Source organism: Corvus hawaiiensis, chromosome 2 (genome assembly GCF_020740725.1).
Source record: "Corvus hawaiiensis isolate bCorHaw1 chromosome 2, bCorHaw1.pri.cur, whole genome shotgun sequence".
NCBI lineage: Eukaryota > Metazoa > Chordata > Aves > Passeriformes > Corvidae > Corvus > Corvus hawaiiensis.
In genome coordinates, this window is record NC_063214.1 from 89202623 (window position 1) to 89226797 (window position 24175).

The 24175-nt window shown below is 43.6% G+C and overlaps 2 protein-coding genes and 1 long non-coding RNA gene across 9 annotated transcripts in view; 1 reads left to right on the top strand and 2 right to left on the bottom strand.

The window, feature by feature from the left end:
* Positions 1-11564, bottom strand: LOC125336242 (regucalcin). 3 transcript variants are annotated; one of them, XM_048324595.1, is made up of 7 exons: positions 11466-11564; positions 11016-11181; positions 8056-8238; positions 6555-6770; positions 4937-5068; positions 1090-1244; positions 1-348 (listed from the first exon to the last, which is right to left on the bottom strand). In XM_048324595.1, the coding sequence occupies exons 2-7, from the start codon at positions 11176-11178 to the stop codon at positions 298-300; spliced, it is 900 nt and encodes a 299-aa protein (XP_048180552.1). In that variant the 5' UTR covers positions 11179-11181; positions 11466-11564; the 3' UTR covers positions 1-297. The 3 variants fall into 3 exon arrangements, with proteins under 3 accessions (XP_048180552.1, XP_048180560.1, XP_048180566.1); XM_048324603.1 differs by having other exon boundaries at positions 11440-11506; XM_048324609.1 differs by having other exon boundaries at positions 11462-11479.
* LOC125336260 lies at positions 11335-23905 on the top strand. 2 transcript variants are annotated; one of them, XR_007207714.1, is made up of 4 exons: positions 11335-11505; positions 16084-16216; positions 22468-22529; positions 23317-23905. It is a non-coding gene; the product is annotated as an uncharacterized LOC125336260 (long non-coding RNA). The 2 variants fall into 2 exon arrangements; XR_007207713.1 differs by lacking the exons at positions 22468-22529; positions 23317-23905 and having other exon boundaries at positions 16084-19595.
* The window catches only part of JADE3 (jade family PHD finger 3), a 65816-nt gene continuing 60490 nt past the window's right edge, over positions 18850-24175 (bottom strand). For all 4 annotated transcript variants that reach the window (XM_048324551.1, XM_048324534.1, XM_048324543.1 and 1 more), the window contains 2 exons: positions 23822-23939; positions 18850-22311 (listed from right to left, as the gene is read on the bottom strand). In XM_048324551.1, coding sequence (XP_048180508.1) covers positions 21419-22311; positions 23822-23939 — 1011 coding nt within the window. In that variant the 3' untranslated portion in view covers positions 18850-21418. The remainder of the gene's footprint in view (positions 22312-23821; positions 23940-24175) is intronic.

Consider the following 24175-nt stretch of genomic DNA (forward strand, 5'->3'; position numbering starts at 1 on the left):
TAAAAAGATATTAAAATATTATTTAATCATAAAATAGAATTACAACAGTAGCTTATTAGGATGACAATCTTTTTAGCAAACAGTAAAAGTACCATCATATATTTAAAGTAAGTTTAAAGGGGAAAAAAAGATCAGTTTTAAAATATTCCATGTATTTCAGTAGTTTTTCATCCTTTCCTGATGAAATATTATAATGGTGTCATGATTTCAAAGCAAAGATGCTGAACACCAGAATAAGACCTTCACACTTGTCTTGCTTATGTCAGCCCTCTCTAATCCCTTCTGAAGAGTGTGTATTTAACCTGCAAATGGATATGGTGGAACTCCTTTCACCCCCAGTCCTGTTATCTGTTAAAACACAGAGGGGAAAAAAAAAAAAATTAGAGCAATAATTCACCATTATCAGACATTTGCTTTCCTTACACAACTAGACATTCTTTAACTGAGAAAAGGACTGTGTCCGCCAACGTAACATCCTACTATATTTTGCACCCATCAGCTTATCACAGCTAGGAATTTCAATGCATGCTCTTTTCTCTAAAGCTCAGTAATCACAGGCCAGAGTCCATTCCCCAAAAGCCTCTTCTCTTAGACACTGCTAAGCCTTAATTCTGCAGTTCACAATGTAACCTTCGGCATGCACACACAGACAAGAGCAGAGCTTTAAAACAAATCGCAGCAGAACAAATGTTTAAAGAGATAACTTTGTGATAATTAACTAGAAAGTAAATAAAAGCAGATGCTTTTATCTGCCACTGATTAAGACATGTAAGTATTTACCCATCCTTTCCATAATAAATAGAAAATGCAAACAGTGTTGGGAGAGGGAGAAGTATAAAGAGATGATTGCACAGAAAATTTGCACTATCAGCATTGTTACGAAGTTTAAACCCCAAAGTATCTTCAAATCTCTAAATGCATTTAACCTTCCACAACAGGAACAAAAAATACAAATAGCTTAACATATATGATCAGTGTCCTAACAGCTATCTTTTTCCAGCTTCCCACCACTCCCAACTGCTTTGCTACCTGAAAAAATCAAGAGTGAAAAAATGGCCTTCTAAAACGAAAGGAGAAAGTATCATTCACCTTGAAAATCCCACCAGCCTGTGGTTGCCGTGAAAGCCACTCTTTATCCATCCCATCAGTGGCAGTAGTCACATACATTTCTGAATAATCGTTTCCTCCAAAACAGCAGGAAGTTGTTTTGTCAACTGGAAGTTTCACAGTCTGGAGTCTTTTTCCTGAAGGAAAGCACACATGATGTTTCCTGTTTGTCTACTTACATCAAGAAATTTAAACAAATTATTGCAAATAACTGTTGCAGAGCCAGGTGTTCTGCAGAAGTGGGAATCAGGGCTGGGGGACGTCCCATCCTGACTGATGAGCACCAAGACAGGGAGAAACCAGACTTCTGTGAGCCCTGTTGTTGATCATGTATTGTTTGACAAGTTTCAGATATCACAGACAAATCCCATTCCAAACCCAGTCTGTCCTCTAATTAAGCACTAACATCCACAGCACAGACACATATCTGAGCTTGTCATCTAGGCTGTCCATGCAGTCAATGGAAATGGGATAGGATTCCTCTCTAAAACAGGTCACATGAATCACACCCTAGACCTGCTGACTTTTCTACTTTTAACTACAAAGGCAGCCTGGAGCGAGCAGACCTCGTGCAGCATTACTGAGGCGAACCTCCTGCTACACCTCTACTGCCTGCAGTTAAGGAAGATTAATTCCTAGAAGTTTTTCCTGAAACTCCAATAGTCTTTCAAATCAAGCTTCCATAAAATAGAGATCATGGGACATGTCTGATGTTTACAAGAAACTAGCGCTACCATAAATAATACTACGCACTTACTATGCCAACAAACAGCTATGGTCTTAATGACGGTAGTGAACAGATCTCCTCCAGCCCTAACCAGAAGGCTTGTTGAGACATCTTACAGCAGATTTTCCCAAAATTTCTCCTAATCCTGGGCAGTAAGAGCCTATTCCCATTATGCCTATTTGATGTACCTGTGAGTTTCTCTTTCTAGAAATATGCTAAAGCACATGAATTTCCTTACAAAATGTGTCATTTTTCTGTCCTCCCAACTGCATATGTAAAGGGCTTGGTCCCCTTACAGCAACTAACTTTAGTGATGTATTGAAATAGCAGGAAAGTAACTTTGATGTTGGGAGCCCTAGAAATTGACTTGACACCAAGTCTGGGAGAAAGTGAGTGGGAAGGGCATTCAAAACAAAAAAAAAAAAATGAACTGTAGGAAAAGAGGCATGAGCCCCAAAGACCAGGGGATAGACTGGTTGCAGTTGTAGAGTGCTCTCAGTGGATAACAGCCTGGAAGGTATCATTTACAAAGCTCTGAGATGAGCAATGTCTCCCTGGAGTTCCAAGAAAATCTGCACCTGGATGTTCTACAATCTATCTGAAGTATTACTCTGTGCTTGGCCTCTATAGAAGAGACAAATGTAGCAAATCTTTTTGACACTATAAAAATCAAAGGATATTAAAAACAATCATTAGGAAGAACTGTAAAATATTTAATTGAGGTTTAGACTGGGCATTAGGGAAAATTTTCTTCACTGAAAGGGTTGTCAAGGATTGGAACAGGCTGTCCAGGCAAGTGGTGGAAACATCATCCCTGAAAGTGTTTAAAAACCATGTAGATGTGGTGCTTAAAGACACGGTTTAGGGGTGTACTTGGCAGTGCTGGTTGATGGTTTGACTCGATGACCTTAGAGGTCTTTTCCAACCTTAATGGGTCTAGGATTCTAATTAAAAGAATAAAACTAGCAGGTCACTAAGTGATCAGAAGGTACAACAAGACTTGATAACATGTAAGTTAGACATCCCTTTTGAGTCATTTGCAAACCCCATGGCATCAGCCATCAGCTCTTCCCTGTAGCACACCCTCAATCTAAAGGCAGCAGCCATCTCTGCTACAGAAGCCTAGACCCAAAAAGCTGTTTCATTCTGAACCTCTAAACCTTACTTAGGAAAGATGCCAAACAAACAAGTTTCCTCGTCCCATTGCCCTAAAAACAAAGTCCAGGCTTTGTTATCATTGAAACCTGAAAATCCCTCACGTGCTTTAGATGAGCTCTTTATCAGTGAATGTATCTGCAACTGGCTGACAGCCATTCAAGCCACACTTAATGGCTATTGTGCGTTAAAAGAGAGGCTTTCAGAGAATTCTCTTCAAGCCTGTCTGTGTTATCTCCCTAAATAATGACAATTCATTCAGAATTCAGCAAATTGAAGATTTTAGATATTACTTTAAAATGCTAGCATGAGAGGGCAGGTAAGCATGAGACAGTCACAAAAAAAGGTGGCTCTTTTTGACACGGACATTTATCCTGTGAAACTTCATAACACTGTTCCCTGCAAGTGCTATGGCATGGGTGAGGGGGGAGACAGAACAGGTTCATGGAAGAGAAACACACTGAGAAACACACTACCAACACATCAGTATCTCATCCATCTGTGAGCATAGTTAAGGACTAGGAGTGCATTAGGGATATGTACTCTGCCATCAATATTCTTACTATCCCTGTGCATCTGCTTATGGACACTATTGCCTCTAGCTTTCCCATATGAAAACACCCCCAAAAGGGAGAAGGAAAAGGAAAACAAGTGGAAAAAGGGAGGGAAAAAAAAGGTCAGGGAGAAATAAAAAAGGCCAGGGAGGAAAAAGGTGGAAACAGTGAAACAGAGAGGAAAAATGATTGAGTCTAATACTCCAGAACGGTATTCAGAGGGCTGGTGGATGTCACCAAGGAGGGCTCTGCCCACCAAAGTGAGAGGATGTGGGTCCAGAAACAAGCCAAAGCACTGCTGGCATCTCCCATCTGGAGCTTCCTTCCCCTGGAGGAGAAGGAAGCACCCCAGCACTGGGGTGCATACTCTGCAGAACAGAAGTCCCACAGGTTAGCAAGACTTTGGATGGGTACAGATTAAAAGGTGAGGGGGAAAGCACAGTCTGAGCCTCAAGTAAAGGTTTCCAGCAGAGTCAGAAGAAAGGCTGATGCACGTGTGCACACACAGCTCTGCTGTGTGCTGCAGACGAGGCACTGGCGTCCCTGAATCCACAGTCCCACAAAACCCCAAATCTTCTACTAGACTCCAGATGCACCCCAGTGCAGTTGCTCTTCTGCTGCATGATGCAAACTTGTGCTGTCTGGGATCTGACAAAATCACGCTCCCATTCTCACCCAGTGGCCCCTTCTAGCCAGTGTGGTTCAGTTTCCCTTAAGTGCTTTACATGTGTTTTTTACCCAGAGTAAATCATCCCTGGCACATCATTGGAGTCCAAATGAGACCAGCAATGAAGGACACACTCAGACAATGGGCACACCCAAGACATTACTGCGGGAATGATAAAATGCTGTGGTATTCATTAAACATTTTTTGATCATTTCATTGCAAAATTGATCGTGTAAATAACTTTCAACAATAAAAAATATGTTGCTGGCATCAGTGTCCTGTGGGACTTGTAATAAAATCCAGTAGGCTGCCCAAAATAATACACTAAGCTGAAGAAACAAGACTCAAAAATGGCTTAAGTCATCTTTCCCATTTATCAAAGAGGTAAACATTGGTCTTAATTTTGGAGGATGCAATAGGATGCTAACTCAAACAATTCACAAGTAGAATGATGATCTCCTTAGCGACTTTATCCGTTCCAACACAACAGATGCTGGGAACAAAGGAGACTTATTAACAAAGGTAATTTTTGAGAGCAGGGACATAAAATCGTTTAAAGTAATAATAAAAAGCAAAAAAAAAAAACAAAACCCCACAGTTTTTTAAAAAAGAGCAGATATACCATTTCTGTGAAGGGAAAAAAGCCCCACCTCTCACTTGTTTTTATTTCCACCTGTTTTGTTTTGTTTAGCACAAAATTCCAGTCCATCTTTTGCAAGGACTTACCTGTCTCAGGGTCAAGGCGAATCACTCTCCCACCATCATAACAAGCTACCCAGAGTTTTCCTTCTGTGTCAATGCTCATCCCATCAGGAATGCTCTCCTCTTTTTCCAGTTTGTATATACTCCTACGGTTGCCTGCAGGTTAGAAAAACCACAGAACTGAGTGAAACAGTTGTTAAAATTTTTATCAGTTACAGCCCAGCAGAGTTATTTGTATTATTATTTTCAAAAGCTGTGCTGAGGCCCTGAGTTCTTTTCCCATGAAAGAAGTAGATTGTGTCTGCTGGCCTGTTTGTTTCCCGAGACAGTTGTTTCTCAGCATGAAAGCCTGTGGGTCAGTTTCTATCCATTGAAAGTATAATCCTTTTTTCTGGCATTCATTTCTAGTGCACCACTCATGTTCCCTACTTGCAATATTAAATGAATAACTGAATAAATTAATGTTAGATATATTCATAAGATTAATTGCTTGTTCTAAAAGCAGTTTGAATAATTTCAGGTATGGGTTGCTCCAGCTGGAGACTTTTCAAACAGTTTGCTGGAACATGCCAATAATCACTGTTCCAACACAAAACTGACCTTCAGATCTATAAACTGAGAGGTTACATAAACACAGAGTTAGGAAATGCATCAATTTCAAAGGCATACTATCAACCTAAAAACAAACAACTCTATCTGAACTTTTACCACTGTTATTAAATAAAATTAAACCCAACGTTCCAACATTGTTTATTTCATGCTCTGACAACTTCAATGTTTCTCATATGCAGCAATATTCTTAATGAGTTTCCTTTTTGCTCCTGGGGATTTTCAGATTGCCCACAGAGAGTGAGCAAGAACGAGTGAGAGAGAGAAATACCCTATTTCCTAAGGAAAAACTCAGTTGTAAGCCATAGCAGAGAATCATTAGGACAAGGTGCTACATCCAAAATTACTTTAAATTCAGAGTTTTAAAGCTAAACATCAAATTGGCTGTGTTCTTTTAATGCAAATACCTCAGCCCGTGTACTCAAAAGCAAATTACTAGTCCAAGTCACCTGAATTTTTCTTTTGCCCAAGCTTGTAGAAACCCTTAAGGCGTTGTGTTGTTTTAAACTAATGAAGGAAGCTTTGAGTTACTGCTACTGTTGTTGCCTTGTTCTTTCTGCAGAATCTTCATTTAATAGCTTATATTTTAAAAAACAAAACAGGGTGAAGAGTGAAAAAATATCTAGAGAAGCTGGCAGAGGTTTTGCACAAGACTACAAGCTTGCTGTCACTTTGCCTGTGCTGCCAGTAACAAGAAACACGCAGCCACAGGAACAGACAGATGAGATACACTTTGTCCTTTTCACATGGGAAGATCAGATACGCCTTGTGTTTAGTAACAGTAGTACAGATTACTACTCAAACTGCCACGCAATTTAAATACTTTATAGCATTACCAAACGACCCTGACTGGTTTGAGCCAGAAGCCTACGCAGGCACAGACAGATGTTAATATGTCTTCTGTTGTTTTGCTCTAAAGAGGTTTCTGGATAAGTGCTCCCAAAGCTCTCATCATCTGTGTAATAACCAGAGCAGAAACAAATATCACAATCTTTAGGCACAAACAATTATTTTGGAATACAACCACTCATACCAATTTTTCCAGTTTGGAGGTCATAATCAAAAGCATCCACCGAGTAGGACAAGCTGTCAATGTAGAAGAAGGTTTTGTGATCCAGCGACCAGTCCAGCCCATTAGAAATGTCCACCTGGTCAAAGTGCCTCACCACTGAGAGGTCAGGGAAGAGTGTGTACAGAGAGCCTTGGTGTCTCTCCAGCACAGCGGGACGAATCTCCTCTGCCATTGTACCTGTGAAGAGCAAAAGGGGAGGAAGCAGGTTCAGAGTGAATGGACTCTCCTCCAGGTCTGGGGGCAGTCCCTCACTATGATGATGATCACACTGACAGCATAGAAGGGAGCAGTGAAGATGGCTTCTGAAATTTAAGGAAGAAACTGAGTCAAAAGGAAAAGGTGCATTTTCAAAGTGCTTGCTCTTAGCAGAAGGTGACAAAACACAGCTTTTGTTCTTTTGTTGAACATTTTTGGGGCAGAAATGGTGTGCAGCATGATTACTGCAAAATGTTGTATTCAGTCATTCGTATATTATGACAGGTGTGGCCAGCATTTAAGTTACAATAAATCTTGATGTCTTGTAGAGCTGAGAGAGTGGAAAAAAATTACCTCCTCCCTCAGAATGAGTCTTACACTAAAGCCTCTTTTAAAGCAAATCTCATCTTTGCAGCTTGAAGTTGGCAGCCGAGACCAGCTCTGGAGAGGCTGGGTAAATGCAATTTAAGGTAAGCCTCGGGACTGAACGGCACAGCAGGAGCACAGAATGGTGTTTTAAAAAACAGGAGGACAGGATCACAGCTGAGGCTGGACGGCACCTCTGGAGATCATCCAGGATCACCCCCTGCTCAGAGCAGGGTCAGACACTGCAGATTCCTCCCATCAGTGTTGGGTGTTGAAGATCTCTACGGATGAAGACTCCACAGTCTCTCTGGACAACCGCTGTTCCACTGTTTGATCATCCTCAGTAAAGGAATTTTCTTACATCCATACAGAACTGACTGAGTTTCAGTTTGTGCCCACTCCTTCTAGTCCTTCAGTGGGCATCACTGAGCAGAGTCTGGTCTCCATCTTTTTTACTCCCTCCCCAGTCAGGTACTTATACATACAGGTAAGATCCCCTGAGCTTTCTCATCTCCAGGATGAATGGTCCCTTAGTTTTTAGAAATAAAATTCTGACTTATGAAGAACAAACCACACAGTATAATAAATTTCTCACTAGAAAAGTATTTTCTGTTGGCACCCTTCCAGTATTCAAAAAACAAGTAGCTGACAGGGAAGAGGCAAGGCCAGTATCTTAAACTAGGCAGGCTCCAAATAGTCGGCCTCTTTTAAACAAAATAGTCCAGATTAGATAGTGCCCAGGTGATACAAATAGATTTGTAAATGGGATTGAACTCTGTTTTTGAAGACAACAAAAAATCCCCACCACTTAACTGTGAAGGAAAACTTGCTATGACTGATCATTGCATGTTATCACCAAAACCCAGCAAGCACCAGAGGGAAGGAAGAGCCTGCAGCATACCTGCGAAATACCTCCCTGCAGGATCCACCTTCCCATCATTGAATCGAGTGTTTGCTTTATCCTTGTCCACTTGAGTGATGGTGGTTACCAGCTCCTCTTTCCATTTCAAAGCAGCAAACCTGGTTCCTAGGGTGATGACATAATCCCCAGACTTCCGGAGAGCCACGGAGCTCACAGGAGCATCTGGAAAAAGGGTGAAATTGAAAAGTGGGACGTGCTGTGAAGAGATATTTCTCTTCTGCCCACTTTAGACATGCAACCTGAACTCAGTGAAACCACAGGCAAGAGAAACAACCTACTTTTCTACCAACAAAATTGATGTTTAAATACATGGAAACAGATTATGTCATATGAACTTGAGTATTACCACTGCTACCAGGGGCTATAATCATTACCAGCACCTAGCTGAGCTAGGAGCTGAATTTAAAAAAAAAAAAAGTATAAAAAGGGGGACAGGAACATACACTTTTTACAATAGCTTACTGTGTGGGTTCCCCCCTCTCCAAGGGAAAAATCAATTGCCACAAGAGCTCTAGAGCAACTGTGTTTATTTAGCACAGCTCCTGCATAAATGAGCCCTGCAGTGATGGAGGCAGGGTATCTCTGCACTGGGACAGGACACAGTGGGCAGGAGAGACACCCCCCCCAACCACACTCTGCTGTGCTGCACAAACCTCCAGCAGCACCAAAAACACACCAAGAGTGGCAGGACTTCCCAAGAGCTAAAACAAAACAGAAAACTAGTAAATGCTCCAGATTAGTTTACACTCACTTGAGCTATTATGCATAAAACCTCAATTGCAGGTTATTATAAAGGAATTAGTAAAAAAAAACCCCAGTGAGCGTGAAGATAACATTTCTGTAAAAGCCTAACATCAGATACAATATAGGGAGTAATAACTTTAGGCAGGGCAACAAAATCTGGCATATTATTTTCTATACATGGGACTAATTGCTAATTTTTAAATTTAAAACTGAAACATTTCTTGTATTTATGGCTTTGCAGGGGTATAATTAGGTAATAGTTTCACAAACACTTACAACCACCACCAGTCACCACTAGGTACTAAGAGGAACTGCTCCTTTCCAGCTGTTTGCTCATGGGTCAGGATGCCCCTTCCCTTGGAGGCCTGGCAGCAGTACCACCATGACAGAAACCCAAATGCTATTTGCCCCCAGCACTGGAGATGCACACCTGGACTGCAAGCTCTGCCGTAGCAGCTGAGGCTGCTGATGGTCTGGGCTCATTTACACTGAGGTGCCATTCCTCCCTCCCGTGCCAGGACAGAGGGCAGCAGAGTGCCCTCAGCCATGTGTGGCACCTGCCACACAGAGTAATTTTGCTGGTCTTTGGATTGCCAAGTAACCACACTAATAAAAGTGGTTCTCTGTCTGTATCAGTGGCAGGGACTTTCCTAGCAGAGCATGGGAGTGCAAGTCTACATTTGCTCTCCCAGGAAAAAGCTGGGGGCCATGGCTCAGAGGACACCTTCCACCTGGGCAGCCCCCAGGGCCTTCCTCCCACCCTGGGGGGAGCAGCCCCGAAGCACGGCTGTCCACTGGAGGTGTTGGACATCCAGGTGCCCCTACAGCCACAAGAACGTTCCCTTACCTTCCTGACAAAGCACCCCAGAGGAAAGGGATGCATGAGGATGCAGCCACCCTACTGCTCACTGAACAAACATAGCACAGGCAGTGTCTCAGCCCATGCATCCAGCTCAGTCTGCTGCGACCCCGGAGGGCTTTGTTAAAGCAGCACCTGCAGGAACTGATTGATTTGCAGCACCATCTTATGCCCAAGAGAAAACTGACTATAAGGTCTCCCCTCCAGGCCCAGTTATGCATTTACGATGTTTCCCCTGCGGAGTCAAAAAGGACATTAGAAATTTTTTCTAAGCATGGGGTCGTTGTAATTCTCTATAAGCATAATAATAAATAATTTCTCTCTTCGTTTCTACTTAGGAGACCCACTACTATAATCACATGGCATTCTTTAATTGTTTGGGGGTTGGGTTGTTTTGTTTTTTGTCTTTTAATCATGGCATTCCCAAAGGCACAGCTATTAACCATAACTATTTTATTACTAAAGAGAGGAAACAATAAAATGTGGTGTGCTCTCCCTTCCACATCTCTAGAGGCCGCAAGTAAAAGATTACACCTTTGAGAGCAGATCAAGTTGAGGGGAAAGGCAAGAAGAAGCACACTCCCTCAGCTAAACTAAGAGGAAGAAAGTTTGGGAAGCAACTCTTCCAAAATTAGTATCAGGCCTTCTCTCATCCTAAAATGGGAAACTACAGTAATTTGAAAGGCAGATAAGCTCAGATCAGTTTCTAGTGAATAATGAGAACAGCTTACAGGTAGGCAAAATTGATTTTCACCAACTGTTACTGAACATGAGAAAATAATAAATTGTACTGAAATCACTTAAGGAGCTGTCTCCCAACACAAATATTTACTTTATCACATCCAGCAGTAAATCTGCAATCCTTTTTTTTCTGAGAGTTAGCATATCTCTTCCTTTCTGGAATAAATACTCAAACCACTGAGACTGTAGCTGATGACACCATTACCTTAAAAAAAGTATCAACTTCTTAAATCGTTTTTGGAAATCTTTCAATAGAGAAAATATTATGAGCATTAATCATTCAAATCAGAACTACTATAAACACCAACAGAAGAGTGTTACTTCTGGGACAAAGTGGGAACAAAAGAGAGCAAGTTGTGGACAACTTACAGGAAAAAGAAATAGATCAAACATAACCCAGTAGCACAAAATCATAGGGGAAGTCTCCAGAGCTACCTCTGGTCTGTATCTAGTGTCTGTACATAGTCCCAGTGTGCTGGCAGCCTGGGAAACCCCAGCTGTAGAAAAAGGTCTCCAGCTCTGAGCACCGTGCAGCTGCCAAGGGACACAACACGCAGCTCCCGCACACAGAGGGGGTTTTCCAGCGGCTCCTTACCCACAGGAATGGCCTGCACCTGCCTGGTGACCGGGCTCCAGCGGCACACCTTCCTACCCGTGATGTCCACGTACAGGAGCGCGCCCTCCTTCTCGTCCCACACGGGCGACTCCGCGATCCTGCAGCCCTCCTTGGCCACGCACTCGATCCTGACGGACGACATGGCCTGCGGAGGGAATCGTCACCGCGTGTTACCCCCGGGCCCGCCACGGCCTGCGGAGACCAACGAACGGGAATGGGGGGGGAGAAAAAAAAAAAAAGAAAAAAAGGGGGCAATAATAAAAATAATAAAAAGGAGGGAAAAAATTAAATCGCGGGGTGCGTGCGGGCGCAGGGAGGGAAAGGCCGCTCTGCCGGCGGGCCCGCCCCCGCACGCCCGGCTGCTGGGGCGCACGGCGTGTGCCGCCGTGTCATGTACACTCACGAGTGTGTTTGTACCGAGGTACCTGCCTGAGAACGCGGGAGGGAAGAGGAACACCAAGAAATACAGGTAACTCGTAATAACAAAGCGCGCCCCCCGCACGCCCCGGCCGTGCCCGCTCCCCGCCCCGCTCCTGCAGCGGGCTCGGACACGGCAAGCGGCCCCTGGCCAGGGGCGGGCCCCCCGCGGGCCGGGCTCTCCTGCCGGGCTCTTCGGGATCCTCCTCTCCGTGCGCGGCGAGCCCCGGGAGCGAGGGGGGGCGGCTGCTCAAGCAGCAGCGGCTCGCCCCCCCACACCGCTTCCAAGAACTGCAGAGCGGAAAAAGAGGGAGAAGTTTCCCACCGCAGTGCCCAGGTTTCTCAGCCCCCAGAGAGGCTGATTCCCAAAAGGCCTGGTTTCTGCTTGCCTTCTTGCCACAGAACCTTGGCCCTGGCTTCCAGCATCAGGGAACCTTAACAGCTCCTGCAGCAGCACCTTGCTTATCCAGAAATCCTGGCCCTTCAGCATGCTGTGCCCTCTTTTACTCCCTGTGCTGTATAGTCTCAAAAACTTTCAAAGCCACGAGGCAAACAGCTGGCATCAAAATTTGCAGATACAGTTCTCTGTTGTGCCTGCTTATCTCTGTGCTATGGCCACTACGGCTCCCAGGCCTCAAGTTTTAAAGCAGTGGGTACATCTTATATCTCAGGTCTCCTCTTCAGCATCCTATGACATATTGCCTTTTGACTTGGAGTTGGTGATTCCCATAGGGATCAGTGACATCAAGTGGCTTCAGGCTCACTGCTGCGTGTCTTGTGTGTCTCCTCCTGGAAACTCAGGAGCACAAGGCAGGCACAGGCTGGCTTGCTGCTGTGTCCCCACAAACCAGAATTAACTAAGCTGCTCCAAAACTCACTTCTCCCCCATCCAGACTTTGGTTTCCAGCTCATGTAGCAGCCCCATTATTCAAGGGGTACTGCACACCAGTGAGCACAAAGCATCCAGCATGGTCTTTTAGGAGGTAGTCCCCACAAAGCTCCTCTTACAGATTTATCTCTTTGTTATCATACACCCTCTTGGCAATTATCACCTGTTGAATATTTTTATTTGGTTGCCTTTATTCACAAAGCAGGTGCTCACAGCCCAGGCGTCACTTGGTCACAATTTTTTCTAGTAGTGGTATATTTGGAAAGTTCATGGGCTACATGACCTTACCAACATGTGTTTCATGTACGCTTCTTTTGATAGAGCACTGATGTGATATTTATTAACTTATTGTGGCTTTATCTGAGCAGTTAAGACTTCTATTTTATAGGCTTCCATGGCATTCCTTCTGTGCTTAGCACTGAATTTCTCTTTCTGTCCTACTGCTGCCTGTACAACAAATAGCAGGATTTCATCTCAGACCTGACACAAGCAAATTATTAGCAACAGCCAACACAGAAAAACATCCAGAAAAAAAGTGTCACATCTCTGTCCTTTTTTTCCATACATTTTACAACATGGAAAGAAGATGCAGACGTTTTAAAAAATGCATGCAAAGAATTCATTAACTACAAGGAAGAACAATTATTGCTTCTTACAAAGCTTAGCCACATTTACTGCTCTCCCATTGTCTTTGCACACTACAAGGCCATTTGGGATACGATGCAAGAGCTTACTGAATCCAGCAGCAATAGGAGATACACCCTCAACCCACCTCACCAATCTCTCTGCTCCTTGCTGACTTAGGCATTTGCCAGCATGGTTTGGAGGCATCAAAACAAGCTGTGTGCTGGCACACACCTTGGGAGAAAATTAACAGCTTCTGTAAGTGCTAGGTTACAACACACACTCTGTGCCTTGTATTTTGAGCTTGGGTCTCTAGTTACATAGGACAGCACCCCTGCTTTGTCTTCTCTGTAATGGCTGATCCACGCTCGCTGAAAGGTAGAACAGGGAGGAATCCATGGTTGGGGTGCCTTCACAGAGAGCATCAGATGATGTCTTCTGCCAGTACAAGTTTACTGTGGGAGAGAAGAGCACAGAAGAGGTGGCTGCCAAAGGTTGTGCTACTTTGCGCCTTCCCCACTGGGAACTTCCCACTGTTGAAGCACAGCCACAAAGTCTACTGTGTGGCCTCCAAATCTGACTGATAGGGAGCTTACACAGCACCTCTGTGGCTTCCAAAGGGCACGCTGGTAGCTCAGCACTTATTCCACATGGTAGTGCGCATCGTACACTTACTCCACCTGCTTTGCAGGGAGCAGGGAAGCAGAATTCTTACTTACCTACAATCATGAAGAACACAAAGAGTAGATCTGTGATGTGGGAGGCCCTGTAGGGTGAAGTCACAGCCCTCCCCCAGCCTGCAGGTTCCCTGAGCCTGCCAGAAGCCATTACCTTTCTTGCCAGTCAGGAAATGCGCAGTAGTTCTAGAGAACAGCCCAGAGCACCACAGAGATGGAAAAATCCCCCCACCCTCAACAACTGTAGGCAAGAAGAGGTGCTGGACTATTTCAGGCGCTATAGAGACTGGGTTTTACTTCTGCTCATTCCTGGAAAGTTGAAGTTGTTCTTCTCTCCTTTTATGAGCCTGATCCTGTTATTTCTTCATCTTTAGAGCAATCCTCATCTTTTTTCCTTCACCTTTCGTCTTTACTACTGTTAGTCCTCCTTCCTGCTTGAAGTTGGGAGGGCTCTAGGCCTTATCCACAGCTGGTACAAAGTGCAAATGCCACAGTCAGATGTCTGTGCCCCAAGAGCTGCCTCCGAGTATGGAGTCTGTCAGGCCTCCTCTGCAGATGGGCGAGGTGCAGCTGAGAGCGGGGACTGCGCCAAGGGCAGGGGAGCCCAAGGAGCCACTACTTCAGAGCAAACCGGTTAAATCCATTGGGGCAACCAGAGTGGACACATGGGAATTCTCCACTAGCAGGTAATACTGCATTTGGGGGTGCACAGATGGAGGGACAAGCAAAAAACATTGAGCAAGAGCAGAGGGAGAAAGACAAAATCAGTCACTGCAATCAGTTGGCTGGAAAGCAATAGTTGGCACTGCTGTGCACTTGTTTGCAGCCAAATACAGTTCTTGGAATTGGCTTGTGTGTCCAGATCAAGTTTTATTTGTTAGCAAGCAACAAGTAGGTCCAGGAGAGATCAAACTGCTGAGAAGTTTAATTGTTTACTAGCCTGGATGATCATATTTGTGTATTTAAACATAAAACATTTGCCAAAGCAGTCCATTTTCCCATTTGCAAATGTCTGCTTGGGAGAAGGTGGCACCAGCAGACCTGTGCCCATTGACTAATTTATGTGTCTAACACTTACCACTGTCACACAAGTTAATGCAGAATGGATTAAGAATCTCAAATAGGGAATCTTTTTTACAAAGGATTGCACCAAATCACCATGAAGTCATACTGAAGTATTTAGCCTTTCAAGACTAGTTTTCACAAAAATGACAACTGTGCCCTGTACTTATTACAATTCATTACACAAGACTAGTTTTCACAAAAATGACAATTGTGCCCTGTACTTATTACAATTCATTACACAGACTTCTTTCAGCAAATTCCTTCTGTACTGGCCACAGGCTCATGAAAAAGCATCTCTCACTTAAGAATACAATGCTGTAAGTGAACGTGTGATCCTTTCCACTGCAGCCAGCCCCCCCAGTGCTTCATCAAGACCCTCACAATGTTACAGGTGCACCTCCAACTTCTTTGTCATGGGAGCACCAACAGGTGCAAGTTTCTGCTCCCTTAAGCTGCCTCACAAAACTGGAGTTCCCAGCCTGTGCCTCTCCAGACCTCCGCTCTGCACCGGGAGCAGTTGGGCAACAGGGTGCTTCAGAAAGCGTTCTTCAGTGGAGCGCAGCCAAGACATTTTTCATTAATGCCTTACTTTTCTGCTCTCTGTATCCCATGTGACCTGGATTTGCATTTTGCTTGCCTCAGGATAAAAAAAAAAAAGAGCATTGATATGTGCTACAGCAGCTGCAAAATTATAGTCACAACAGAGGTCATGCAACAGAGCCAGGACTTCAGGGAAAGGCAGCATCTTTCATTCAAATAACTGATTTAGCAACAGTACTTCCAGTGTTTGCAGCTTACAGGCATGCAAATCCTTTTTCTGGCCTAATCAAAAATAAATTTCAAATTAACTGCAGATTTACGGTGACTTCTCCGAGCCTAATTTAAGATGATCAACCAGACAATTTGAGGAAAGTCTGGTTTATGTACTAGCCATTTGTAACGAGTGTAAACTACAACTTGCTTATTAGTACCTGCATCACCTGGCTCATCCAGTTTTTAGGCCTCTGTGCTTCCTTTAACAAGGAGAGATAATCTGGCTTGTTGTAGAATAATCAGGAAAAGGATAAAATAATGCCCGTACTTCATTTTAGAGGAGACAACAGAACAATAGCTGAGCTAGTTTTAAGGAGGGAAAGCACTTTGTTCAGGTTCCATTCAACCAGATGCAAATGGAGCCTAAAATGCCAGTGACAGGGGTTCCCAAACTACTCAGCACCACCCTTCTGAGATAAGGAACTACAAAGGAATGCAACCAGACACCGTGGTTTCAGGTGAAGTGGGTGGGCTAGTTGAGAGACGTTTTTCCCCCTCAGATGACTCATTCCCTCACTAGGGCCTGCAGTTCCCAGGGTATCTAACTTTTTTCTTGTTACAGGTACTACTCTTGAAGTCTGTCACAAGCTCAAGAGCTCTCAGATGACCAAGAGATTTCTTGATGGCATCTTCCTTTTACGTTGCTGTTGTGCTAAGTTTTAAATTCTTCCTCAGGACACTGGCCCACTGATTTGGTGAGCAGAACAACTCTGGAACTGTTATGGAACTGTCACAATACAACTTGTGTCTTGCTCCCCAGTGCTCTTTCCTGGGGCTAGGGTGGGTGGAGCAGCATCTGAGGAAACACAGCAGAAACCGGAAAAAATGCCTTCAGGATGTTTAAGCCAAAATAAACCATAAAGGTGTCATTATGGAGCCTACCCAGAGATTTAAAACAATGTATCAGATAAAGCAGCCAAGGCGAGGCAGATACCCAGCTCCAGGGCTGCTGAGAAAGCAACGGAAGGCAGAGAGGGTCTGCCCAGCCTGAAACAAAAGAAGAGTCCCAGAGAAAGGGCAGGGCAAAGTGGATCCAGGAGGTTGTCTCAGACAAAAGAAGCCTACTGGAAAAAGGAAGATTATCTGGAAGCTGCACACACAGAGGCAGGGAAACTAATGAGCAACTATCTGAGGCTGCTTCTCCTTCTACAACCACGTGGTCACACGAATTTATCCAAGCTCTCTGCAGAGGGGGTTAACTTGAGGAACAGAAATAGGCATGCACATCTGCTGTTTTCAAACAACTTACCCAACTGCTATGTAACATTTTCTTTCAGAAGGCTGTGCTTGCAGTCACTTTAATCCACCGGTCACATCCCGCTAGATGTGCTGACTTAGAAGCAGAGCCTGGCAGCAGTCATCACAGGATCATCTCTGCAAGAGGGACGTATTGCAGAGTTGCACCCCAGGAGTGGCAGAAGTCTGTTCAGCCATGAAGCTGGTGTAAAAGGAAGGTTCAGAAGCAGCAGTAGGCAGGGCATCTCTCATGAAACCAGAGCCCAGAAGTCTGTGTGTCTTCACTTCTTCCTAAGGAAGCTGCATTGAGGCACTCTATTGTTTTCCATCTCTGCCCATCCCCGGTATTTTTCCCTTGCATGCCAAGCTCCCAGGTTGTGCAAGCAGCTTTTGTTCCTTAATTCGCATCAAAAGCATGTTTTCCTAACAGATGTGTCAATTCCCTGCAGTGCTAAACCTTTACAAGTACTGGGATCGTCACAATTCCCAACGATCAAAATGAGTAGTTTCGCTGGATTATCTTCACAGCTCACAGAGGCAGGCTTTGAACACTGGGTCCCTCCCAGGTATCAGATACACATCATGCGTCTGCAGTACAGCCTCTACATCCAGGCCAGATAGCCAGATGTACCACACTGAAATCAAGGGAATGTTTCAGGCTTACATGGAATAGCTAAACATTTGTCATTTGTCCTTCTATGGTTTCAGATTCATGGTGCAAAGGAAACATTCCACAAGTTATATACACAACTGAGAAACATTTCTTTCAGGGCAGAAACATAAATGCAGAAATGATGGTGCTCAGAGCCACTGTGCAGCCCCAGTTAGTCCTTAGCCACGTTACCATCAACAAATAACCACAGTTATATGAAAAGACTCTACAAACCAATAGTAGCTGTTTCCAAATTAATGGATACCAATCTCTTTCCTTGGCCCTGTCTTTCCCACATCCCAGCCACAAGCAGACTGTATGTGCAGAGGGAATTAGAAGCCACCAGTCAGAAAGTCAAAACAAGGAAGTCCGTTGCTGGTATCTGTTGCAAGATGTCTTCAGGGAAGAAGAAATCTTGGTCCTGAAAAACAACTGGCAGTCCAATGCTTACTGCTTCTTCCTAGTCCTGGTTTTTCTTCCCTTCTATCTGCACCTTTATTGCCTTTCCCCCTTTTTTTACCTCCTGTTTGTTTTTCAGCTGAGGGACTTGAGCTCCATTTCACCCAAGCTTTCTCCAGCTCCAGTTCCAGCCTGCCTGGGGCCACCTGCTCAGTCACTCCAGTCCTTAAGCCAGTCCAGAAGTGTGTTGTTGGCTGCTCAGTTCTGACTCACTCTGCTGCTGCCAGACCCATTGCAGAAGCAGGAGGGTCACTGCTGCCTGCAACACCCACATTGCAAATCCCATCCTTCTTGAAGGCTGCCTGTTGCAGAGCCAGGCAGAGGAGGGATGCTATGGGATCAGTTGTGCAGCTACCCCAGCACCTTTCTCTCCACCTTCTCGTTTTGCCTTCTTCCCTGCTCTAGGCCGGGGAGCAGCTCCCCTGTGCCAGCAAGGTACCTCACAGCACCGGCCTGTGGAAGCAGGGGGAACTACAGCAAAAGGTCGGGTAAAACCCACAAGAAGCCGACACGAGCCCAGGAACCTGCTCGCCCTGCTTTGTCCTTTGCACGCAGATGGCAACAGCGGGCTGGTGAGCGTTCAGCTGCACACGTCTGCGGGGTTACAAGAGGGATCAGACAGAAGGCCTGGCTACGGCTCTTCCTCTGTAACTCACTTTGTCCAAGCAGGGAAAACCAGCCATACTACAGCATAAGCAAATACATTGAAAAGTGAGGCCAGGGCAGCAAATGGTCTGTTACATTTGCTCAGCTAGGCAGAAACAAAAGCCAGGCTTGCACTATTTGCTTTGCACAGCAAATTAGTGCTCAGCGACTCTTTTCTGGGAGGCTGAAGGGGAAGGGTTTTCCTGGATACTTAACTTATTAAAGTATTGCCAAATCTGCAGAAATAATTTACTCCTGATGGATACAGTACTGATGAGTTTCACAGCCTGCCAGACACAGAGGGTAAAGCCCTGAATAAATCACAACAAATGAAAATATTGTTAGCAGTTTCATAATTTAATGAAAAAGTACTTGTAAAAAGGGGACATCTGAAAAAGACCGAGTCCATATTGGAAAATTGAATATATATATATTTATATATATAAAACAAAATGCAAAAACACAAAAAAAATTTGACAAATAAGGTTAAGAGGTAATACTTCAAACAGTTAGCCACCGAACGCACAATAAAAACTAGCAAATGCACTTTGGGGACAATACTTGAGAACTACATAACCAAGGGCTCCTTCATATGTCTATTAAAATAATGTAAAAATTAGCAAAACCATTGCCCAGACTGGAAACAACTGAATTGATAACCCCAGAAGAGCAGAAACGCTGAGTTTTGCTGAAGCACCATTTTCCTCTCTCTTCTGTCATATGCTTCCAGCCACAAAATAACATGAACACTTTGCTGACCTCCCAGATAAGTGTTCCCAATAAAAGCTTCGTAAAATTTCATGGCCAGTGAGAGAGGATTACTAATAAATATTGAAGGAGAACTAAGAGAATCAGAACCGGAATACAAATGAACAGACATTTGTTTACTTATTCTGAATGACCCATGGCTTAGAACACAAAGCATTTCCCATTAAAATAAAATATGTGGAAACCTAAATTGCTACTGCATATTTACACCAAAAGAAATAATTTTGGAGATACAGCTCTAGAAAGATCAATTACACAAATATACATAAAATCAAGAAGTAAAAAAAAAAACAAAAAAATTAAGATGCATGAAGCCAACAGAGCAGATTGGCCAAGTATACTTTTTTTTATTATTTCACTACTGAAGAGTCCTCCAGCCCCTGACCTGCTAGTCCTATTGCAACTAGGGAGATTTCAAAGTTTAAAACAAATCTGAAAATGTCGTTGCCATTTCCCAACCTAAAAGCAATAAATTAAAACCATGAAGCGAAATGAGTTGCTGTTCAGATGCTGCATAGCCATCTCCTCACTGTGGGGGGGACACCTTTTGTTTCTAGACAAAACTGAGCCCTCAACAGAGCTATATGACCTGCCCTACACTACCTATGGGCCGTTTCAGCCAGTGATGTGGGGACAGAGGATGTTGTGTGTTTATGAAATGTACAGCATTTCAGAGAAAAACAGTGCAGTTGCTTTGTTGATCAACACAACACCATCTGTAAAACAAGAAGTTAGTTTGCATTCAAACAAAAATCCCTGTCATTGAAACAAACAGAAAGGGATTCATTCCCTTCCCTTCTCGACTCCTCAGTCAGTACTGACTGAAATTTAACGACTATTTAACAACTGCTGATTTTAAAGGACACACAAAAGATGTGTTAGACTGGGAAACAGCAACTGATCCAGAGGTTGAAAAGCAGTGTAATAAAATAGTAGATTTTAAGCAATTTAAAAAAAAATAATTAATTAAACCATCATACTCCAAATGATGACTGGCTAGAATTTTACAGACCTAGATGCCAGAAGGCTCCTACGCCTGTGTTCAGGCAACTAGGGTTGAAAATTTGCACCTGAAAAAAAAATTCAGCTAAAATTATTTCTAATTCAGCTGACTTTAAAAATACCAGGTAAAAACACCTCTGGATATGAAATCTCAGTTTCAAGAGGAACCTGGCATCACCGGTGATTGCCTAAATGTAAGAGTCAAATAGCATTTTTCTTTGAAGTAGTACATCTACTTTTGTAAACACTATCCACAAAATTAGCCATCTGTACTTGTTAGCTGGGTAAAATATTTACAAGTGCATCCCACAACAAGCATCTATGTACAGAGATTAAAAAAACTGAAGTACTAGAAGTTGTATATTTACAAAATAAGCGAATTATTGTGAAGAGAAACACAACCTTCAGCAAAAGCAGGGAATGGGGGCACATCTAGAGGTCAGCGAGTTTGGCAGCGCCAGCGACGCCCGCTTCCGCCCTCCGCAGGGAGCCCGCAAATGCCACTGCAGTTCGAAGCCTCCTGCAGAAGGGGATCGTCACTTAGTAGTCACTTTGGGCCTGATCCAGCAGAGCACATCGGCATGTGCTCGGATATCTGAGCACAAACGTTCCCGGGGGAAACCAGCAGGACTTCTCACATGCTTAACTTCCTAACACATCCGCAAGTGCATTGCTGGATCAAAGCCATACTGCAGCTGCCGTAACAACGCAGTTTCAGTGTCTCCGTTTGCAGTCTCTTGCAACATGTTAGAGCAAAGCAAGGACTTCTTTAAAACCTGTCCACCACCATGAGACTGACTCCACATGAACACGGTGCCTCGCACATTAAGCTGGCAAGGGGGAAGCAGTTTCCTGAATTTTTGCACAATTAACACCTTGTGCTCTCCCAGATGTTACACTCTGATAAAACACACGACTTCCACATGACTTTGTGGATAAGTGAGCTAACCTTGCAAAGACTGCAAACCAATTCACAGTTGAACAAAACTACTCTGATTTCTCTCCCCTCTCCCATCCCCTACTGCAGCTCTTCCTAACATAGGTCCTAGACTATTTTCTGGAACCTTTTGATGCTGAGCTTTGCACTGGTACGCTGGAATACATAAAGGCTGAATTACCCCGTGGGGGCTTCTAATCACCTTTGTACCGAACTGTGAGATATCATATTCTTTTTGTTTCTATTGTGACAATCTCTTCCAAAGTCCTTACTTGGGCTTTCTCTCTCTGAGCTACTTCGTCTTAACCTCACTTGCTCTTTGTTTTCATCACTTTCTGCTTCAGAGTCACTCAGCTCTAAGTCAGGACAGTACCCATCATTGTCCTGGTATGGAGCACCTTCAAGTGTCTGCTTGCTCCACAAGCGATCTTTCGTTGCAAGTCTTCTCGTTGGCTTTTCACAGCACCGGAGATCTTCCGTGGTCCTCACCAGACTGTTGGTAGCCTCTTTAAAGGACCGGCTGAAATGTTCTATGGTGGATTTTCGGAATCCACTCTGGCTGGCCAAGTGAGCCGTGAGCACGGACTCTTGTTCGTAGGACGTCTGGCTGGAGCTGTCTCTCTGGCTCACATCTCCAGCCCTGCCCATCAGACCATTGGATTTGGACACCAGCCTTGAGTTCTCCTGCTGCACCCGCCCATTCCCAATGGAAGACTGTCCATGCAAAGCAGCCTGGAGTGCTAAAGGCTTCCCGGATGGCTGGCCCCGGTGAAACTCCATCAGCTGCGTGGGGCCAGAATCCTTTGCCTCGCTCCGAGGCTTGCCAATCCCTGCCAGCAACCCGTTACTTCTGCTGTCGTGCTGATACCTGGCATAAGATTTTGCTTTAATTTCGAACGATTCCTTTGACATTGGCACACTCCGTTTGCTGTAAACAGTGCTGTTGTTGTCAGGAGAAAGCGGTCTGTTGCCAGGCTTCAGCGAGTTATTTTTGCAGTCTCCCAATGCTGATTTGGGCATTTTTAACTTGAGGGTGATCCTGGGAGGTGGGTAGAACAGTGTGTTCTCTAGTGCACTTGTCAGGGTATGGCCTACAGGAGAAAGAGACAAGAAAGCAGAAGAAAAAGAAAAAAGGCGCTTTTAAAAACAGTAATTTCTTTTGTCACCCGTAACAAGTTTTATAGGCCATTATAAGGTGATGCAACAGTAAGAAGCATTTGCAAATAATTACTGTGAAATTATTTTAGGACACTAAGGAGAAGCTGGGAAAACCAAACTGTTCCAAATTATCCACCACTTTGGAATTTAGGTAAGCATTTAAATACTTCCACTAAAAACAACAATGTGCCCTTTTTACGGGGCTTTAAGCCAGCGAATTGAACCAGTTTTGAGATGTGACTGAAGTTGTTCCAACAAAGCTGTAAAAAAAGTTCATATTCAGTTTTGGATGAAGAAAAAACAATGCTTCAAACTGAGTTTCAATTTGGACTTGGTTCAACTCTCTGCTTTGTATTATAAAATTCTCTAAGCTTTAAAAGTCTAAAATTTTTACCTCGACATATGAGTTATTTACGATAATACATGCATACAGCACCCACTGCAAAGTATCAAGCTATTATAATAAGCATTAAAAAAGCACTTGTATTTGTAAAGACATAGAGTAAACTTAGTAGACATTTCTAATAAAATGCATTTATGCACAAAAGCAAGGAGCTTCAGAGTGCCAGTGCTTCCACGAAGTACTAGTCTGAGCTAAAACAGTTTAAAAAAACCTACCTTATCAGTACTAATGAAACCTACCAGCATTTCAGGAGCAGAGAAAAAAAGCACAAAGACTTCACCCTAAACTGGTGAAGTATGTATCTTGAAAGACCAGAGAGATCTTAATTTCACACAGGAAAATAGCTGCCTTTCCTATTAAAAAAACCCCAGTAATTACACTGGTATGCATACTCTCTTCCTCTTTCCAAATACTGTGTTCCTTATCTTAAAAAGTTGCTGTAAATGTGAAGGGCAGAGTAGGGTTTGGCACCTCGGCATTCCTAAACAGTTACTAGTCACTATTAATAACCAGAGTACTTGAACTCTTTTTGAAGGAAGGAGAGCAACTGCAGATGGCAAGCTAAGAAACCTGCGCTGCTCATGAAGGCACAGGAGAGCAGCAGCAATTCCCATCAGTCAACTCTTTCTCTTGCCTGAAGAAACCAACTACTGACAGCAAGCAAAAAAGCTTTCTCAGCTGGAGAACCAACCAGCAGGACAGAGCTTGCTGTGGGGAACCAGTGCCACGGACCAGCAACCCAAGGGTGCACAAACCTGGAGATCACCACCAGCTCATTTCTGCTACCTGGATGCCACACTGATTGATAAGCAATAGGCAAATACCCAGAAAGAGCCATAAAATAAAGAAATATTGAAGCAAATATTTTAAGCAATTTAAGAGTTCTCTCTGTGTTGCTACTTTTATTGACTATGTACTTGAAGAAAATTCTTGAAGACATTTTTACATGTTAAAGGCACTAAGCAGGAACATAAAGAGAATACACTGTTTTAGTTTAAATACAGGCAGGATTTATACATATTTTACGTTTATATGATTACCTGCAGCCATTTCCTGATTAATGAGTTGAACTTGCAAGTTGAAGACCTGTTCATGAACTTTACTGTGGGACAACTTCAGTTTCTCTCTCCTGCTTACCATGTAGCAGAGATTTCTTACCTACAGAGGAATAACAGGAGACTTAACAAGCAATAAGAAAATAAATCCAGACAGTTTAAAAAGTGTATCATCAAGAGAATCAAAACAACATTACATGGAAGATCCCTTGGTAAAGTTCTTGTCAATAGTACTAAACATACTTAACAATGCATTAAAAAAAATCCCTTCTTTTTTTTTTCCTGTCAATTCAACAAATGCCTTGAAAATATTTTGCAAGACAACCGAATATATTTTCA